The sequence below is a fragment of the Lutra lutra genome, chromosome 14, assembly GCF_902655055.1.
Source record: "Lutra lutra chromosome 14, mLutLut1.2, whole genome shotgun sequence".
In the NCBI taxonomy this organism is placed as follows: Eukaryota; Metazoa; Chordata; class Mammalia; order Carnivora; family Mustelidae; genus Lutra; species Lutra lutra.
The window spans coordinates 35409914-35426112 of NC_062291.1; the positions used below are offsets into that span (position 1 = coordinate 35409914).

The 16199-nt window shown below is 37.7% G+C and overlaps 1 protein-coding gene across 18 annotated transcripts in view; it reads right to left on the reverse strand.

Annotated features, from left to right (window-relative positions):
* Nucleotides 1–16199, reverse strand: part of USP54 (ubiquitin specific peptidase 54) — a 115774-nt gene that overhangs the window by 39571 nt on the left and 60004 nt on the right. For all 18 annotated transcript variants that reach the window (XR_007122660.1, XM_047702250.1, XM_047702252.1 and 15 more), the window contains one exon: nt 14004–14096. Coding sequence is in view for 17 of the 18 variants with exons in the window: in XM_047702250.1 (XP_047558206.1) it covers nt 14004–14096 (93 nt within the window). In the remaining variant the exon portion in view is untranslated. The remainder of the gene's footprint in view (nt 1–14003; nt 14097–16199) is intronic.

Genomic DNA, 16199 nt, shown 5'->3' on the forward strand with positions numbered 1-16199 from the left:
TAGTTTTTCTGGATCTTTTGTGAATATGACTTGTGGCAAATACCTTCTTGCAGTCTTCTAGTGTCTTTTATGTGGACCAGTTTTTAAATTTTGGTGTAATTAAATGTATCATCTCCTCCATCTTTACCTGATCTGAAATAATAATGAATGTGATATCCAGAGAATGGAAACAGAGTGGCAACAAGTGGCACCTGGCTTGATAAGTCCTTCTCAAGTAGTATTAGACATTCCCCACAAAAACTTGAATATGGTCCAGAATATGTTTTAGACATTCCCCATAAAAACTACAATATGGGCCGTCACGTGGCCCAGATCCTCACTAAACCACCCAGACAAACAATAAATTCGATGATGTGTTACATGTTGATACACCAAAGAGTATAACTTACTTGACATTCTTGTTAGTAATTTCTTCATATAAAAAGAAACCCTTGGTTATTTTTCAGACTTACTAATGAGACCAGAAACGAGACCATTTTATAAACCTACTTATATGATCTAAGAATAGGAGGCCTCACCAACCTAGAATAGTCAATTCTTGGTCCTCATCTTATTTGAACTATAAGCAGCTCAGTCACTCACTCATCAGATTTTCATCCAAATACTACCCTCACTATATAGTATTTCCTGACTGATCTACCTCTTTTTCTTTTTTCTTTCCTTTCTTTCTTTCAAAGATTTTATTTGTCAAAAAGAGAGAGATCAAAAGTAGGGGAAGTGGCAGGCACAGGGGGAAGCAGGCTCCCCACTGAGCAAGGAACCCAATGAGGACTTGATCCCAGGACTCTGGGATCATGACCTGAGCCAAAGGGAGATGCTTAATCAACTGCGCCATCCAGGCGTCCCCTGATCACTCTATTTAAAATTGCAAGTGCCACCCCCTCTTCCTCAAACCTTCCACCCTCACCTGTTTTATTTTTCTCTGTGGCATGTATTATATCATCTGTAATACCATGTATTTTACTTACTTATTATCTGACTACACTCTCTAGAATTTAAGTGTGAGGACAGAAAATTTTTGTCCTTTAATTCCCTGCTATATTATTCCCAGCACCTAGAAGAATACTGGCATATAGAGGGCAACCAATAACTAGTTTTGGATGGATGGATGGATGGATGGATAGATAGATGGATGATGTGATTGGGTAGATCTTATTAAGGTATTATTAAATCCCCTCTTTTTTTTTAAGTAGGCTCCATGCCCAGTGGGGAGCCCAACATGGGGCCTGAATCCATGACCCAGAGATCAAGACCTGAGTTGAGATCAAGAGTCAGACACTTCAGGAGCCTGCATGGCTCAGTAGGTTAAAGCCTCTGCCTTCGGCTCAGGTCATGGTCTCAGGGTTCTGGGATCGAGCCCCACATCAGGGAGCCTGCTTCCCCCTCTCTCTCTGCCTGCCTCTCTGCCTACTTGTGACCCGTGTGTGTGTGTGTGTGTGTGTGTGTGTGTGTGTGTGTGAAATAAAAAAAAAAAATCTTAAAGAGTCAGACACTTAACCTACTGCCACCCAAGTATCCCTAGTCCCCTCTTTTTTAAAAGCCAATAAAGAATCACCTAGAAAAGTTGAAAATTTTTTCTTAAGGTAATATAACTGGTTAATACAAAATGGGATTTAACTTCATTCTGCTAATTTCAAGTTCGAACTGTTTTTTTTCCTCATTCTACTCTCTTAGTAACACTGTTCCTCCTCATACACATTGAACATCTACCCCAAAAACAGCTCAAGAACAATTTGCTACATAACCTGCTATTATTCCCTACAAAGGATTCTATATGATGTGGAGGAGACAGTACTAATAATACATATTTAGTATTATTTTATGAGCTAGGAACTGGAAGAAATCTATTATAAGTACTCCAAGTTATTTTGGATTAACCTAGACATTTTTCACAAATATATTTAAGATCAGGTAAAGGCAAGGCAGGACCTTCCATAATTTGTTGCTAGAAATAGAAAAATGTCTATCATTGACCCTTAAACTAGATCTAAAGGAATGGTCTAGGTCCACAGTTAAACATTCTCAGAGGACAACTAGATATCTACACTGAGTGACGTATAGGGTTCTGAAACAGAGGAACAGAGAAACAAAGGAAAAGGTGGCCAAAGAAGCAGTGACTGCTTCTACAAGTAATAGTGGTTTGACCACTGAAAACACTAAGTGACCACTATCACATCCCAACTTGCTGTTCTCAATGATTAATGCTAAGATATTACTGCTAACGAAGGCTCTATCTCTAGAGAATGGGATGAATGAGGTTTGCTTCTTTGTCCAGAGTCCAAAACTGGCTTCATGACAGTTCTGCACAAATGGAATATTCGTAAACTACAGCCCCGTTAGTACTTCTCTGCTGAGGTCCCTCAAGAATTAAGCCATAATACTCCAAGGCATCAATAATTCCTAATGAACTAACTTCTCTCCTATGCATAGCAGTAGTTATGTTATTATCCAAAGAGAATTAAAATAGTTACTCCAGTCATGTTGTGTGGTCTGTGGTTCAGATGACCCTGCTTAAGAAAGGGCAGGATTCCACTGAAAGATGGTATAGAGTAATGGTTAAAAGCATGGACTCTGGAACCAGACTACATGGGTTCATAATCCCAGTCCTGTTATTTACCATCTCTATGACCTTAGAAAAGCTACTTAACTTTTCTAGGCTTCAGTTTCCTCTTTTAAAAGAGGATTAGCAATAGTATTTACCTCCTAGGGTTATTCACAGATTAAATAAATAATCTGTATCTCTATCTATACCTTGGACTATTGCCTGGCTGTATAAATGCTAAGTATTAGCTGCCATCATTGTTGTTATTGTTGTTGTTGTTGTCATTATATTTTAGGTTACTAAGGAGCTTGTCTGCCACTGACCTTGGGTCAGAAATGCATCTACTTTAAGCTACCTCCCCAGTCTCTGAAATCTGGGTAGGAAGGACCAAACTTTTCTCTTTCTGTTGCTCTTACTTAAAAGAGGCAGATTTCCCATGACTATCTAAGAAAGGTTTCAGCACAGAAAGGGAAAGATCTAGTCAGAGCTCTGCCTACATACACAGTGGATATGTAGTAACAAATCCGACTTGTGTTCAGTGTCATCATGTCTCTAAACTATACTCTTTTCTCATCTCTTAATTACAGGTAACGGTCTCCATACACAATGAATATCTGAATGTATTCAGAATGCCTGCATCCTCTTTATTTTATTGTAACTATTATTATCAGTCTTGCTCTGCTATTGTTAGGAAAAAGCAAGTGTATCAGGGATGAAGCAGCCTGAGCTCTCCCAGCAGGCATCTGTGGAGCTGCAGCTCTGGAAGAAGCTGTAGCACAAAGCCCCTCTGTTAGGGCAGCACACTAACCCCTGTGTGTCCCTCTCACATGAGCACAAGGGCTGGAACGGGCCTCCTCCTGTTCCCTTTTCCACCCTCCTCCCACCTTTCCCAGAGGGAGATCCTGTTCACACCAAAGAAAGCCAAGAACATTTAGTTCAGCAATAAGAACAGGTGGTAGCACCAATAAGGAACAAAAACTGGTATTCTTCCAATTGCTGAGTTCTGTGGCAGGGAGTGAGAAAGGGCAGGAAGAACCCAAACCCAGGAATCACTTTTCCCTATGGGATCCCTGATGGTTTCATTTCAACAAACAGAGAAAACCCACCTTTGAGGTTTCGCTCAGCTCTTCTTCACAAAGTGAAACCAAAGAGGTCTTCCTTTTTGTTCTCAGGAAAAGGCAAATTACTTTTTGTCTGTTAAGTATTTTCTTGGATGCAATGCAAAAGCAATAAAACTTTAATGACTAAAAGCAGGTGCTTCCCCACCCATTTCTCTTGGATCATGGAGCAAACAATTCTATCCACATGAGCACATAATTATTTGGATTAGTAAAAACCATGTAAGATAAAAGTGCCATAAAGACAGAAAGTCTTTGTGCTTTGGCATCTACAAATGCAGCTGTTGCTTAAGTTATTTCCCCCTAAAACACAGACTTTTGTCTTTAGGCAGCGAACAGCTGTTTACTTCTCTCTCAGGACTTCCTAGCCTTGCATCTAAAAGAAGTCATGAGTAGAGAAGATGGGGGTCAAGGAAAAGGCCCATCACTAAATTTGATGCTTTATGGACCCTAGGTTTTTGGAAAGTTAGCAGCCCAACTCATCCTTGAAGGGTGTCCAACAATAACTTTTGCAAAGGCACGACATACTTTATGCACTGCTACTAACTCAGTTCTTAGGTTTTCTCTTCTTGACCTGGGCTTCCCAAATCTCTCATCATTTTGGCCCTCATAATCACTCCTTTTCTCCACACTTCCTGGAAATCAGAGACTTAAATAACTTGTAAACCTGAATGTGGCCAATCAAGCCTGTTTGTAAACACAATCCTCTGAAAGAAAGATAAAAGAGCTACTACTTCTTGAAGACTACTAGAAAAGAGAACTTTTCACTAGTTTTGTGTGTTCAAAGGACTCTCAAACTTTCTTTTTCAAGAAGAGAATAATATGTAAATATTTGCCATTTTGGCACCCAAAACAATAATATTGGATTTTTAACATTTTATTGCAGAAAATCTCAAACATACTAGAGTAGACAAAATACCACAACAAACTCCATGTACCTATTATCTATCTTCAACAATTATCCGCCTGTGGCCAATCTCATTTCATATATACAACCCACCCACTTACCCCATTCCCAGATCATTTTGAAGCAAATACCAGACATTATTCATCTGTAAACATTTCAGGGCATGCCTCTAAAAAAAAAAAAAAGAACTCTTTTTGTTTAAAACATAACCATAATATAATTACCACACTTAGAAAAAGGTAATAATAATTCCTTAATATCATCAAATATCCAGTCAGTTTTTTTTGCTCCAACATTGGAAAAGGCAGAGAACAGCTGATTAGTTTCTCTATTTGGATTCCTTAACCATATGTCTAAAAATACCTACCTTTTCTGGACTTCACAATTAGATAATTATCTGCATATCCTATACCAGTCCTTTTAAGTACATTCAGCTACCAATACCATATCTCCCCATGGGCTTTATTTGCACTCTTTTGAGTCCATAACCCAATACTTTGTGGACTCGCAGTGGCGAAGTTAAAGACCATCATAAGCTACCTATCACACTCATTTCTGCTACCAGTACAAAAGAGACAGACACCCACATACACACAGAGACAGAAAGAAACACCAAGACTTCAAGACACCAGACAGAGAGGGGCGCCTGAGTGGCTCAGAGGGTTAAAGCCTCTGCCTTCTGCTCAGGTCATGATCCCAGGGTCTGGCTCTCTGCTCAGCAGGGAGCCTGCTTCCCCCTCTCTTTCTCTGCCTGCCTCTCTGCCTACTTGTATTTCTGTCTGTCAAATAAATAAATAAAATCTTTAAAACAAAAACAAAAACAAAACCCTTACCTCTTAAAAAAAAAAAAAAAAAAAAAAGACACTGGACAGAGAGCCACAGAACAGAGATAGGCCAAATTCACCAGAGGATGGTATTGCTTATAGTGGGAAATCACTAACTAATGGTAAGGTTTTACAAAATATAATAGTCAATTTGCTAATTTTTGTCAAGATCAAAACTGCAGGACCTTAGAGATTACCAACAGTATTTAAATCAAATTTTGAGAATCAATACCATAACCACTTACCCCACAAGGGAAATGAAAAGGGGGACCCTTCTGGATATGCACAAAGATTCTGAGATTGTTTAAGTTTCAGGTTCTGCCATAAACTGTGGAAAGGAAAGAATCATGACGATCTACTATGTTTTTCCTTGCAGCCACATCCCTCTATTTGAATATTATGCAAAATTCTAAACCCCAAATTTTAAAAAGGGTAGAAGACTCAACTTTATACTATCCAAGTTATGTCAATGGTTAAATTAGTTGAGAATATTTTGGTACAGCCTACTAGGATTTTAAGACTAAGAAAGGTTAACCAAAAGACCACACATATATGCTCATATCCCATAAATAAGCAAAACAAAGAACTTCAACTCAAGTTCAACTCAAGATGATATTTGCATTAGACATAAGGATATACATTCTTCACGTGAGGACTGTTTATTACCAGTTAAAATTTCCAGGGAACATATTAGAAATCTAATTTCCTGGTTTTGGGGTGCCTGGGTGGCTTAGTCTTTGGGCATCTCTTTAGCTCAGGGTCCTGGAATCGAGCCCCGCATCGGGCTCCCCTGCTCCGCGGGAAGCCTGCTTCTCCCTCTCCCACTCCCCTTGCTTGTGTTCCCTCTCTCGCTCTCTCTGTCAAATAAATAAATAAATGGAAAGAAATCTAATTTCCTGGTTTAAATAGTCCAGCATAATGGATTTACTCTTCTCTGATACTGACCATGACTATTTGACAATGAAGAACCCACTATTCTAATAATCTACCAAAAAAAGGACTGGACTGATAATGAACAATGAGTAATTTCTTACACCACGTTACTTCCTGTGCTTATGCTTCAATACCCAATAGAGGAACAACTATATGGTACATACTTAAAATATATTGAGGTATTTATTCTCTGCACTAGCAAATCTCCCCCCAATTAACAGGTGGGCTATCAATAGAACACAGATTTTTCTGCCCCTTTCAAAAGTCTTATTGCTCTACCAATACAGACTTACATTACACAACACCTTATATACAAAAACCTATTTCCTCCCCACCTACCCTCACCATCACCATCATTCCCTGGCTTTGATGCCTTGTACTAGCATTCTTAAAAGAAAAATCACTAATTGAGAAGATTTGTTGAATTTAATCAATCAATGAAACATTCTCCTTTGCCTATAACAAAAAACACTCTGTCCTACGTCTTGGCACACTGCAAAGCCTCTAGCACAATCCCTGGAAGGAGAACAAAATCTTTGTGGCATACTAAGTACAGAGGACGGATTTCCTCCCCTGGACAGAGATAAATAAATAAGCCAACACCAAAGTAAAATCATACCCTGGGGGCTGGGGGCAAAAGGGCAGATTCAATATGAATAATAAATAAGAGCTCTGGGCTATAGGCATGACAACATTTCAGGTCAGGAAATATCTTTTAGTAACACTAGATGGGAATAAATTTGTGGATTCAGAAGAAACAGGGTAATCAGCACACAAATTGCTTCTCTTTGCTAAATCAGCATTATGGTTCAAAGTAAGAAGACAGATACACTGACACAAATCCTTTTTTAATGAAAGCATCATTAATAATTTGCATCAAGATTTCAAGGCTGAAATTACTTTAGGAACTTAGTATAAAGTAACATAGGGGAAAAAAAACCTAGTGTATTTTATAGAACCAAAAGAAATGAATTATCCTAAATATTGTGTATAAACCACCAAAAAGCAATTGTAAGCTCTGGATACAACATATACGATGGTACCTGGCCAAGGTCACAAGGCACAAAAATACTGACAAACATTCAGAGAGCAGAAGAAAAAGTAAAATATTATACAAAAGGTGTTCACATAAGACCACAGTAAAGGCATTTTAACGGTTGGTGCAAGGTAAAGTAAAAAGTGGAGAAAAAGCAAGGATATATATCTTCTAGCCAGACTCAGAAGGGAAAATCCTTCATCCAAAACATTAGATTAAGGGAAAGTTGGCTAGCTTCTGATTCATCCAGGAACATGTTTGTGTCTCCTCTGGGTTCTAGAGCTAAACAATTATGTACCAACATAAAGAAGTCTGACTTTATAGAACTGGCAAGTTCTTTTTTTTTTTTTTTTTTTTTTTTAAGATTTTTATTTATTTATTTGACAGAGATCACAAGTAGGCAGAGAGAGAGGAGGAAGCAGGCTCCCCGCTGAGCAGAGAGCCGGATGTGGGGCCAGATCCCAGGACCCTGGGATCATGACCTGAGCTGAAGACAGAGGCTTTAACCCACTGAGCCACCCAGGCACCCCAGAACTGGCAAGTTCTTACAGAGTACTTCAAATTCAAGAACTCTGGAGTTTTCTATTTTGAAAAAAAAATCTATGATATAAGAATTTCACATTTATGGGACGCCTGGGTGGCTCAGTTGGTTGGACGACTGCCTTCGGCTCAGGTCATGATCCCGGAGTCCTGGGATCGAGTCCCGCATCGGGCTCCCAGCTCCATGGGGAGTCTGCTTCTCCCTCTGACCTTCTCCTCGCTCATGTTCTCTCTCACTGTCTCTCTCTCAAATAAATAAATAAAATCTTTAAAAAAAAAAAAAAAAAAAAGAATTTCACATTTCAAACTTAGAACTGGGCACCTGGGGTGCCCACCAAACACATACATCTCACCCTTCCCTAACTAAATGAGGCATAAACTCCCAGATTAAGTAGACCTACTTAAAAAAAAGTGTAAAACTAAAAGTCACAATGACAATCTCAAGTAGAACAAGAGTGAGAGAGCGCATAAAAGACAAAAAGAAAAAAGAGAAGAAAACGGCAAATACCCAAAACTTTATAACTACAATTAAGAAATACTTAAAAAAATGGGGCGCCTGGGTGGCTCAGTGGGTTAGGCCGCTGCCTTCGGCTCAGGTCATGATCTCAGGGTCCTGGGATCGAGCCCCGCGTCGGGCTCTCTGCTCAGCAGGGAGCCTGCTTCCTCCTCTCTCTCTGCCTGCTTGTGATCTCTCTCTGTCAAATAAATAAATAAAATCTTTAAAAAAAAAAAATACTTAAAAAAAATATATGAACCCAGAAAAGTTAGTGTTTACATTATGGTGCAAGCACTGTAAGGAATACCAACAGGGAGGAAATGCTGAACCACCTTCCTAAAAACTCATCCAGCTATGCTAAATAGTATTAAGTAACACAATCATGGGTCTAGATGGAGGCAATATTTTTTAAACTTCATTAAGAAGATACATTTCTGGGGCGCCTAGGTGGCTAAGTTGGTTAAGCCATTGCCTTCTGCTCAGGTTGTGATGCCGGAATCCGGGGATCGAGTCCCCCATCGGGCTGCCAGCTCTGCAGGGAGTCTGCTTCTCCCTCTGACCTTCTCCCCTCTTGTGCTCTCTCTCACTCAAATAAAATCTTTAACAACAACAAAAAAAGAAGATATAGTTCTGGAGTCGGGGGGGAAGAAGATAAGTTTCTGAATTGGAGTTCTGAAAGGACTAGATGTGGTTGGGCTTAAAAGGGATGTGTTGTTTTGTTTATTGTTGTCACTGATTTGGCGCCAAGGGATCCAGGCAAAGCGACTAACATCTGCAACGTCTAAGAGGCAGGTATAGAGAGTGTACCATCTGCTATCATAGCTGAAATGGAGAGTGCCTGAGGAAGGAAAGAAAGGGAAAAGAAAGTATGAAACTAGTTTTTTAAATGCCTATAATCATATATTTTTAAGTGATTTAAGAGTTAATAGGGAGACCCTTCAAGGTTATACAAGAAGGGAGTAACTTCAAAACAGCACTCCAGCATATTCTGAGGTTAGAACAAATGAAATAGGATGACACTAGAGAGAGAGGCAACTCAGGGGTCTGGAAAAAAAGTATTCTTTTTATTGTAAGTGGATGGAAAGACTTAATACTAGAAATATCAATGACCAGAAGAGAGGCATAAAGGGAAATGAGAATCTCTGTGATGCAATTCAGTCAACTTCCAGCCTTCCTCTTTACACTTTAGTGTGCTTTCTAAAATGACTATAGTACGTTTGCTGCTGTTGTCAAGATTTTAAGTGATTTCTACACCCTACGTAGGGCTTGAACCCTGAGATCAAGAGTTGCACGCTCTACTGACTGAGCCTGCGAGGCACCCCTGTAGTAGAAATAATAAAAATCATCATTTGGGGCACCTGGGTGGCTCAGTCAAAAAGTGTCTGCCTTCGGCTCAGGTTCGGATCAAACCCCACGTTGGGCTCCCTGCTCAGCGGGAGGCCTACTTCTCCCTCTCCCACTACCCCTGCTTGTGTTCCCTCTCTCAATGTGTCTCTCTCTGTCAAATAAATAAATAAAATCTTTTTAAAAATAAAAATAAAAATCATCATTTAAATTATAAACAAGCATGATATATATATTCAGTCAAATAATAATAAAGAAATGCCCATGTGTCTACCACCCAATTTAAGAAATGGAAAAATTAGGGACACCTGATTGGCTCAATCGGTTAATCGTCTGCCTTTAGTTCAGGTCATGATCCCAGGGTCCTGAGATAGAGCGCTGCATCCCAGTCCCTGCTCAGCAGGGAGCCTGCTTCTCCCTCTCCCACTCCCCCTGCTTGCGTTCCCTCTTTTGCTGTGTCTCTTTCTGTCAAATAAATAAATAAAATCTTTAAAAAAAAAAAAAGAATTTCAGAACTGAATTTTCTCAACTTCCAGGACAAACCTGCCAGTCAGAATATAATGACTTATGGAAATACTGGAAGACAGTTAGCATTATTTAGGAAAAAAAAAAAAAATTGAAGATCTACATATCCTATGATGCAGTAATTCTATTCCTGAGCATATATGCAAAAAATGTGTATACATATGTAGATATATACAAGAATGTTCTTGGCAATATTGTTCATAAAAAATTAAAAACTGGAAATAATCCAAATGACTACCAGCAATGGAATAAACAAACTGGTTTCTTTACACAATGAAATACCATATAATAATGAAGATGAACAAAGTCAACCTGCACATAAAAATATGATGATCTTATAAACATATTGCTGCACTGAAGACACACACACACACACACACACGAATCTGTATAAAATGATTCCATTTATAGGGCACCTAAGTGGCATAGTCAGTTAAGCGACTGACTCTTGGTTTCAGCTCAGGTCATGATCTCAGAGTCCTGAGATGGATCCATGATCAGTTCAGAGTCTGCTTAAGAGTCTCTTTCCTTCTGCCCTTGCCATTTATTCCTCCCCGTGCTGCTGCACTCCCTCTATCTCTCTAAAATAAATAAATCTTTTAAAAATGATTCCATTTACAGTGAAGTAATTTTTAAAAAAACAGATAATTTTAAAATTAGATTGTTTAAGAATGGATACATAGGTAGGAAAACTATTCAGATAAAACAAGGAAGTGATTACCACAAACATCAGAAAAGTGGCCACTCCTGGGAGAAAGACGGAGATATGACTGAGAAAGAAGGGAGGGTGAATGTCTATGGTCCTGACAGTATTCTATTTTCACCCAAAGAGTTGTTACAATATATTCATTTTGTGATTATTCATTATACTGGATCTCTGTGGAGATTTTATATAAATGTCCTATCTTTTTGTTAGATTTATTCATATGTACTTTATATACTTGGTTATTATTATAAAAACTCTTTTTAAGTTGCATTTTCTGTTAGTTACTAGTACACAGAAATACAATTGAATGTTATACCTTAATCTTACAAACAACGTGCTAAATCCTCTTATTGATTCCACTGCTATATCAGCAGATACTCTGAGATTTTTTTTAATAGCCAATCATATCATCTGTAAATAATACCTTTGCTGCTTTCTAATATTTATCCTTTTGTCTTATTATACTGACTAGAATCTAGTTCAATGATGATCATATTATTTCATATTCCATAAAAATATTTTTAGGGGCACATGGGTGGCTCAGTTAAGCATCCAACCCTTGATTTTAGCTCAGGTCATGATCTCAGGGTTGTCTCCTGCTGGGCATGAAGACTGCTTAAGATTCTCTCCTTATCTTTCCCCCTACCCTGCCCTCATCTCATTTTCTTTTTCTTTTTTTTTTTTTTAAGATTTATTTATTTATTTGACAGACAGAAATCACAAGGAGGCAGAGAGGCAGGCAGAGAGAGAGGAGGAAGCAGGCTCCCCGCGGAGCAGAGAGCCCGATGTGGGGCTCGATCCCAGGACCCTGGGATCATGACCTGAGCCGAAGGCAGAGGCTTTAACCCACTGAGCCACCCAGGCGCCCCACCCATCTCATTTTCTTAAAAAAAAAAAAAAATTAAAGTAGGGAACAAAAAAGAGACATTCCAGGTGCTGATGGTCCATCCCAGATTTACTCTTCCAAACACTCAACATTCCTTCTCTTCTCTCAGAAAATAAAATCCTCCTGGATGAAGGAATATAGCTATTCTAACAATTTAAATTTCTCAACTCTTAGAACAACATTCAGTTCATCCACACAATCAAATTAATCCATTTGCAATATAAGTCTATTTATAATTTTCAAATGAGGTATACAATAATTAAAAGAATGCAAACTTAATTATTTAGAGCTTAATTATTTAATATTTATATAGCACTGAGGGACTGAAAAGCACTTTACGGGAAAACATCAAAATTTTCATATACTCCCAATATAACAAAAGCAGTGAAGGAAAATAAACCTCATTGATAGCTCAGACAATGATGTGATGAGGAAAATACTAGAACTCCTCAGAATTATGAAGATCTAAAACAGAGCCTTTGATTCCCCAAGCCCATTTACCCATCTGCCATAAGCAACTGCTTCTCTGAAAGAGTCCCAAGGTACATTCTCAGCCTCATAAGTTGAAAAATATCCTCCTTTCTTACTTGGGTATCTCAGAAGGTAACCCATGAAGTCCCATTGTTGGTTTTCTTCATCTATTTGGCTTCTATAATGATACTAATTTATATCACAATAACAATTTGTACTTCTGGAAATTAAAACATAACAACACTGGTACAGCCAGTTCATCAGAATCCCATCTTGGTCAATGAAGAGGATGACACAGTCCTGACTAATCAAAGTCACGTCAGGGGGTCATATAAGTTCTATCATTACTTCCTGGTACAGATGAGAGCTTCTAGTTTCAAGAGATTCCTCTACCAGGAATTTCTCCAGGATTCAAATTTCTCTAGCAAGTACCTTACCTAGGTTTTTAATGCCATGAACTAGACTTTCCTTTGATTTGCTGGCCAGAGGACCACTATACTTCTTGCTGACCCAAAATTAGATATTTAATGTTAATGTGCCCTTCAGAAAATCAAGCCAAATACTCTTGTGGATGGACTTCTGTCTGAATGGGCATAGTCAGAAATGTTACAATTTGTAAAAGATTTGGTTTCATTAAAATTCACATTCAAACTCCCAATTAATCAATAACATATATTTTGCTAAAAATTCCAGTGCTCCCAAGGGGGAAAGAAAAAAGATATTTGTGACCCAAGCGATAAAATGTTCAGAAGACTCAGTCATCTCTTTCTAAAGATATCTGCCCAACATGGACTTAAAACTCTAAAGTGAAGCTGCTCAAAAAACTGTTTCAAATCAGTTGTTGTGAACACCTGAAATAAGTGGGAAATTTTCCTTGATTTTGTTATAATTCTTACTCCAAGATGTAAAAATAACTAAATTAAATCTATAATGACCACACTCAAGCATCCCTGTCACAAACCAAGAATGACTTCTTGAGTCTGAAAAATGACACTGTATGCTTATCAGAACTCATGCAGACTCATCCAGCCATAAATAATCCATTGTACATACAAACCAAAAAAAAAAAAAAAAAAAAAAAAAACACAGAGAAGCTCAATGTTGGACAACAGATAAAGTAATTGAGAATGGGGCCTTTTATACAACCTAGTTCTTCCTCTATTGCAGCATACTCTGAATCCTTAGGTTTCATTTTATTCAGAAATGAAAAACTTGAAAGTCAGACAATGGGGTCGAGAATGGGTATAATGAATCTATTAAATGTGGTAATGGGAAACATTAGGGAATAGAAAAATGTTAGTACTGGCTTTTTTCAATAGGAAGAGTTTGTTGCTAAATTTAGCTTTAACAGACAATAGTTAATTCGACTAAAAATACCTGGTTGTTTATTCTTTCGAAATAAAAATTTAGAATTAGCTCTTCAGGTAATACTCAAAAGTCTAAGTACATTTGAATAAAATCCTATCACATTAAATAGAGCTGTATGGACAAAAAAGTTTCAAAAAAACAGACAACCTAAGCCAAGTAATAATTCCTCGAGGCAAGAAAAACTAATCATATTCATCTTTCCACTAATAAGAAATTCTTTAGCATCACTCTGATTAACCAAACTACCTCAACAGTGATCATTTGGCAGCCTAATGGTGGTGAGAAGAAACAGATTTGAAGAACTTACCTTGAGAGCACAAAAGATGCAGGAATCGCCCATGCACTTGTGAGTTGTAAGCTGCCTAAAGCTACGTCGGAAGATGTCCAAGTGCCATAAAACCTGGCAAAAAAGGGAGGAAATACTTCATTACTCTACAAAAAGCCTCCATTTGATCTTAGAGTCAAGAATTTAAAAAAACATAGGTAATGACTATAGAATATATCTTCATTCCCAAGAGAAAAGCTCATTCTAGTATATTAAAACAAATGTCAAAAAAGGTAAGGTAGCTAACATGAGGGACAGATAACTATATTCTAAAAAACACATTAATTTGAAAATGAAGGAAGTTTACACAGAGAAAATAAGGTATAACATACATCAAATGTGATCCTGAAGTGTTAATTTATGGGTTAAAAGCTGCAGAATAGGGTATATTTAAATGATTCACACAAGAAAAAAAATTTTTTTGGAACAAACTTTTTTTTTTTGACATATAGTTGATACACATTACATTAGTTTCAGATATATAACATAGGGATTCCACATGTCTATATGTTATGTTGTGCTTACAAACACAAGTGTAGCTGCCATCTGTCACATTCATCACTATTATAATACCACTGACTATATTCCCTTCGGTGTTCCTTTTTATTACCATGATTTTTTTTAAGGTTTTATTACTCTTTTAAGTAATCTCCACACCCAACCTGAGGCTTGAACTCACAACCCTGAGATCAAGAGTCACATGCTCTACCAACTAAGCCAGCCAAATGCCCCTCCCCATGACTTATTCATTCCATAACTCGAAGCCTATATCTCCCACCCCACTTCACCATTTTGCCCACCCCCCCATCTCCCTTCCCTCTTACAACCATCAGTTTTTCTCCATATTTATAGATCTGATTCCCCTTTTTATCATTTGTTTCGCTTTTTAGATTCCACATGTAAGTGAAATCATATGGTATTGAAAACTTATTTAGAGCTTGAATTATAGTGGAGAATTTTGTCTTTGCTAGATTTCTCAATTTTTGGACCTTTCTGAGAGATGTATGACCTTCTTTATGTCAACAGAATAAAAAAATGGTGATAGCAACAGTGATAAATCATGTTCATAGTATGTAACCTAGATATGATGTGATGAAAAGGATACTTTATTTTTGTGGTCTTCCTCTCAAGACCCAGAAGAGTCTAATGATGAGAAACATATCAAACAAATTCCAATAGTGGGACATCCCACAAAATACATGAATAGTATTACTCCTCAAAATTGTTAAGATCATCAAAAACAGGGAAATTTTGAGAAACTGACAGAGCCAAGAAAAACCTAATGAGACATGATAAGTAAATGGAACTGTGGTATCCTGAATGGGATCCTGGAACAGAAAAAGATACTAGGCAAAAGTTAAGGAAATCTGAATACACTATGGACTTTAGCTAAAAAAGAAATGGTATAATATATAGCATAATGCCTCAGGAAGCTCTGCTTGCTTAGAAAACATTTAAATGGCATCATATCTGAAAAGGCACTGTACTTCTGGAGCTTCTTCTTACTTATGTGTCTTCAAAGTATATATTCCAGAAGTTCTTCGAAATACATTGTACTCCCAAATAAGTAACATCTTTTTATAATAAACATAATGGTTTCAATATATCTGTGGCCAACATAGCATTCATATCAAAAGTCAGAATATGGGATGCCTGGGTGGCACAGTCAGTTAAGTGTCTGCCTTCAGCTCAGGTCATGATCCCAGAGTCCTAGGATCAAGTCCCACATCTGGCTCCCTGCTGGATGGAAGCCTGTTTCTCCCTCTGCCTGCTGCTCCCCCCACATGTGCTCTCTCTCTCAAATAAATATAAATAAAATCTTTTTTAAAAAAGATAGAATATTAGTTTATAGAAACAATTATTTTCAACTTGTAACACAATTACAATAGGCACTCCAAAACCATCAATGACTCAATCTTTAAGTATGGATTTATAAATGTGTGTTTGTGTGTGTGTATTATGTGTTCCATATGGCACTGAAAATTAGAACAGAAAGTCATAAATATTGTTGTTTCAATACAGACAGAGCATACAGGAAAAAACAGAATTATAAAAACAGGACTGTGGCCAGGAAGGAGATAAACACACACCTATATCAACACTTTTTTTTTGCCTGCTCTTTTTTTTTTTTTTAAAGATTTTATTTATTTATTTGACAGACAGAGATCACAAGTAGGC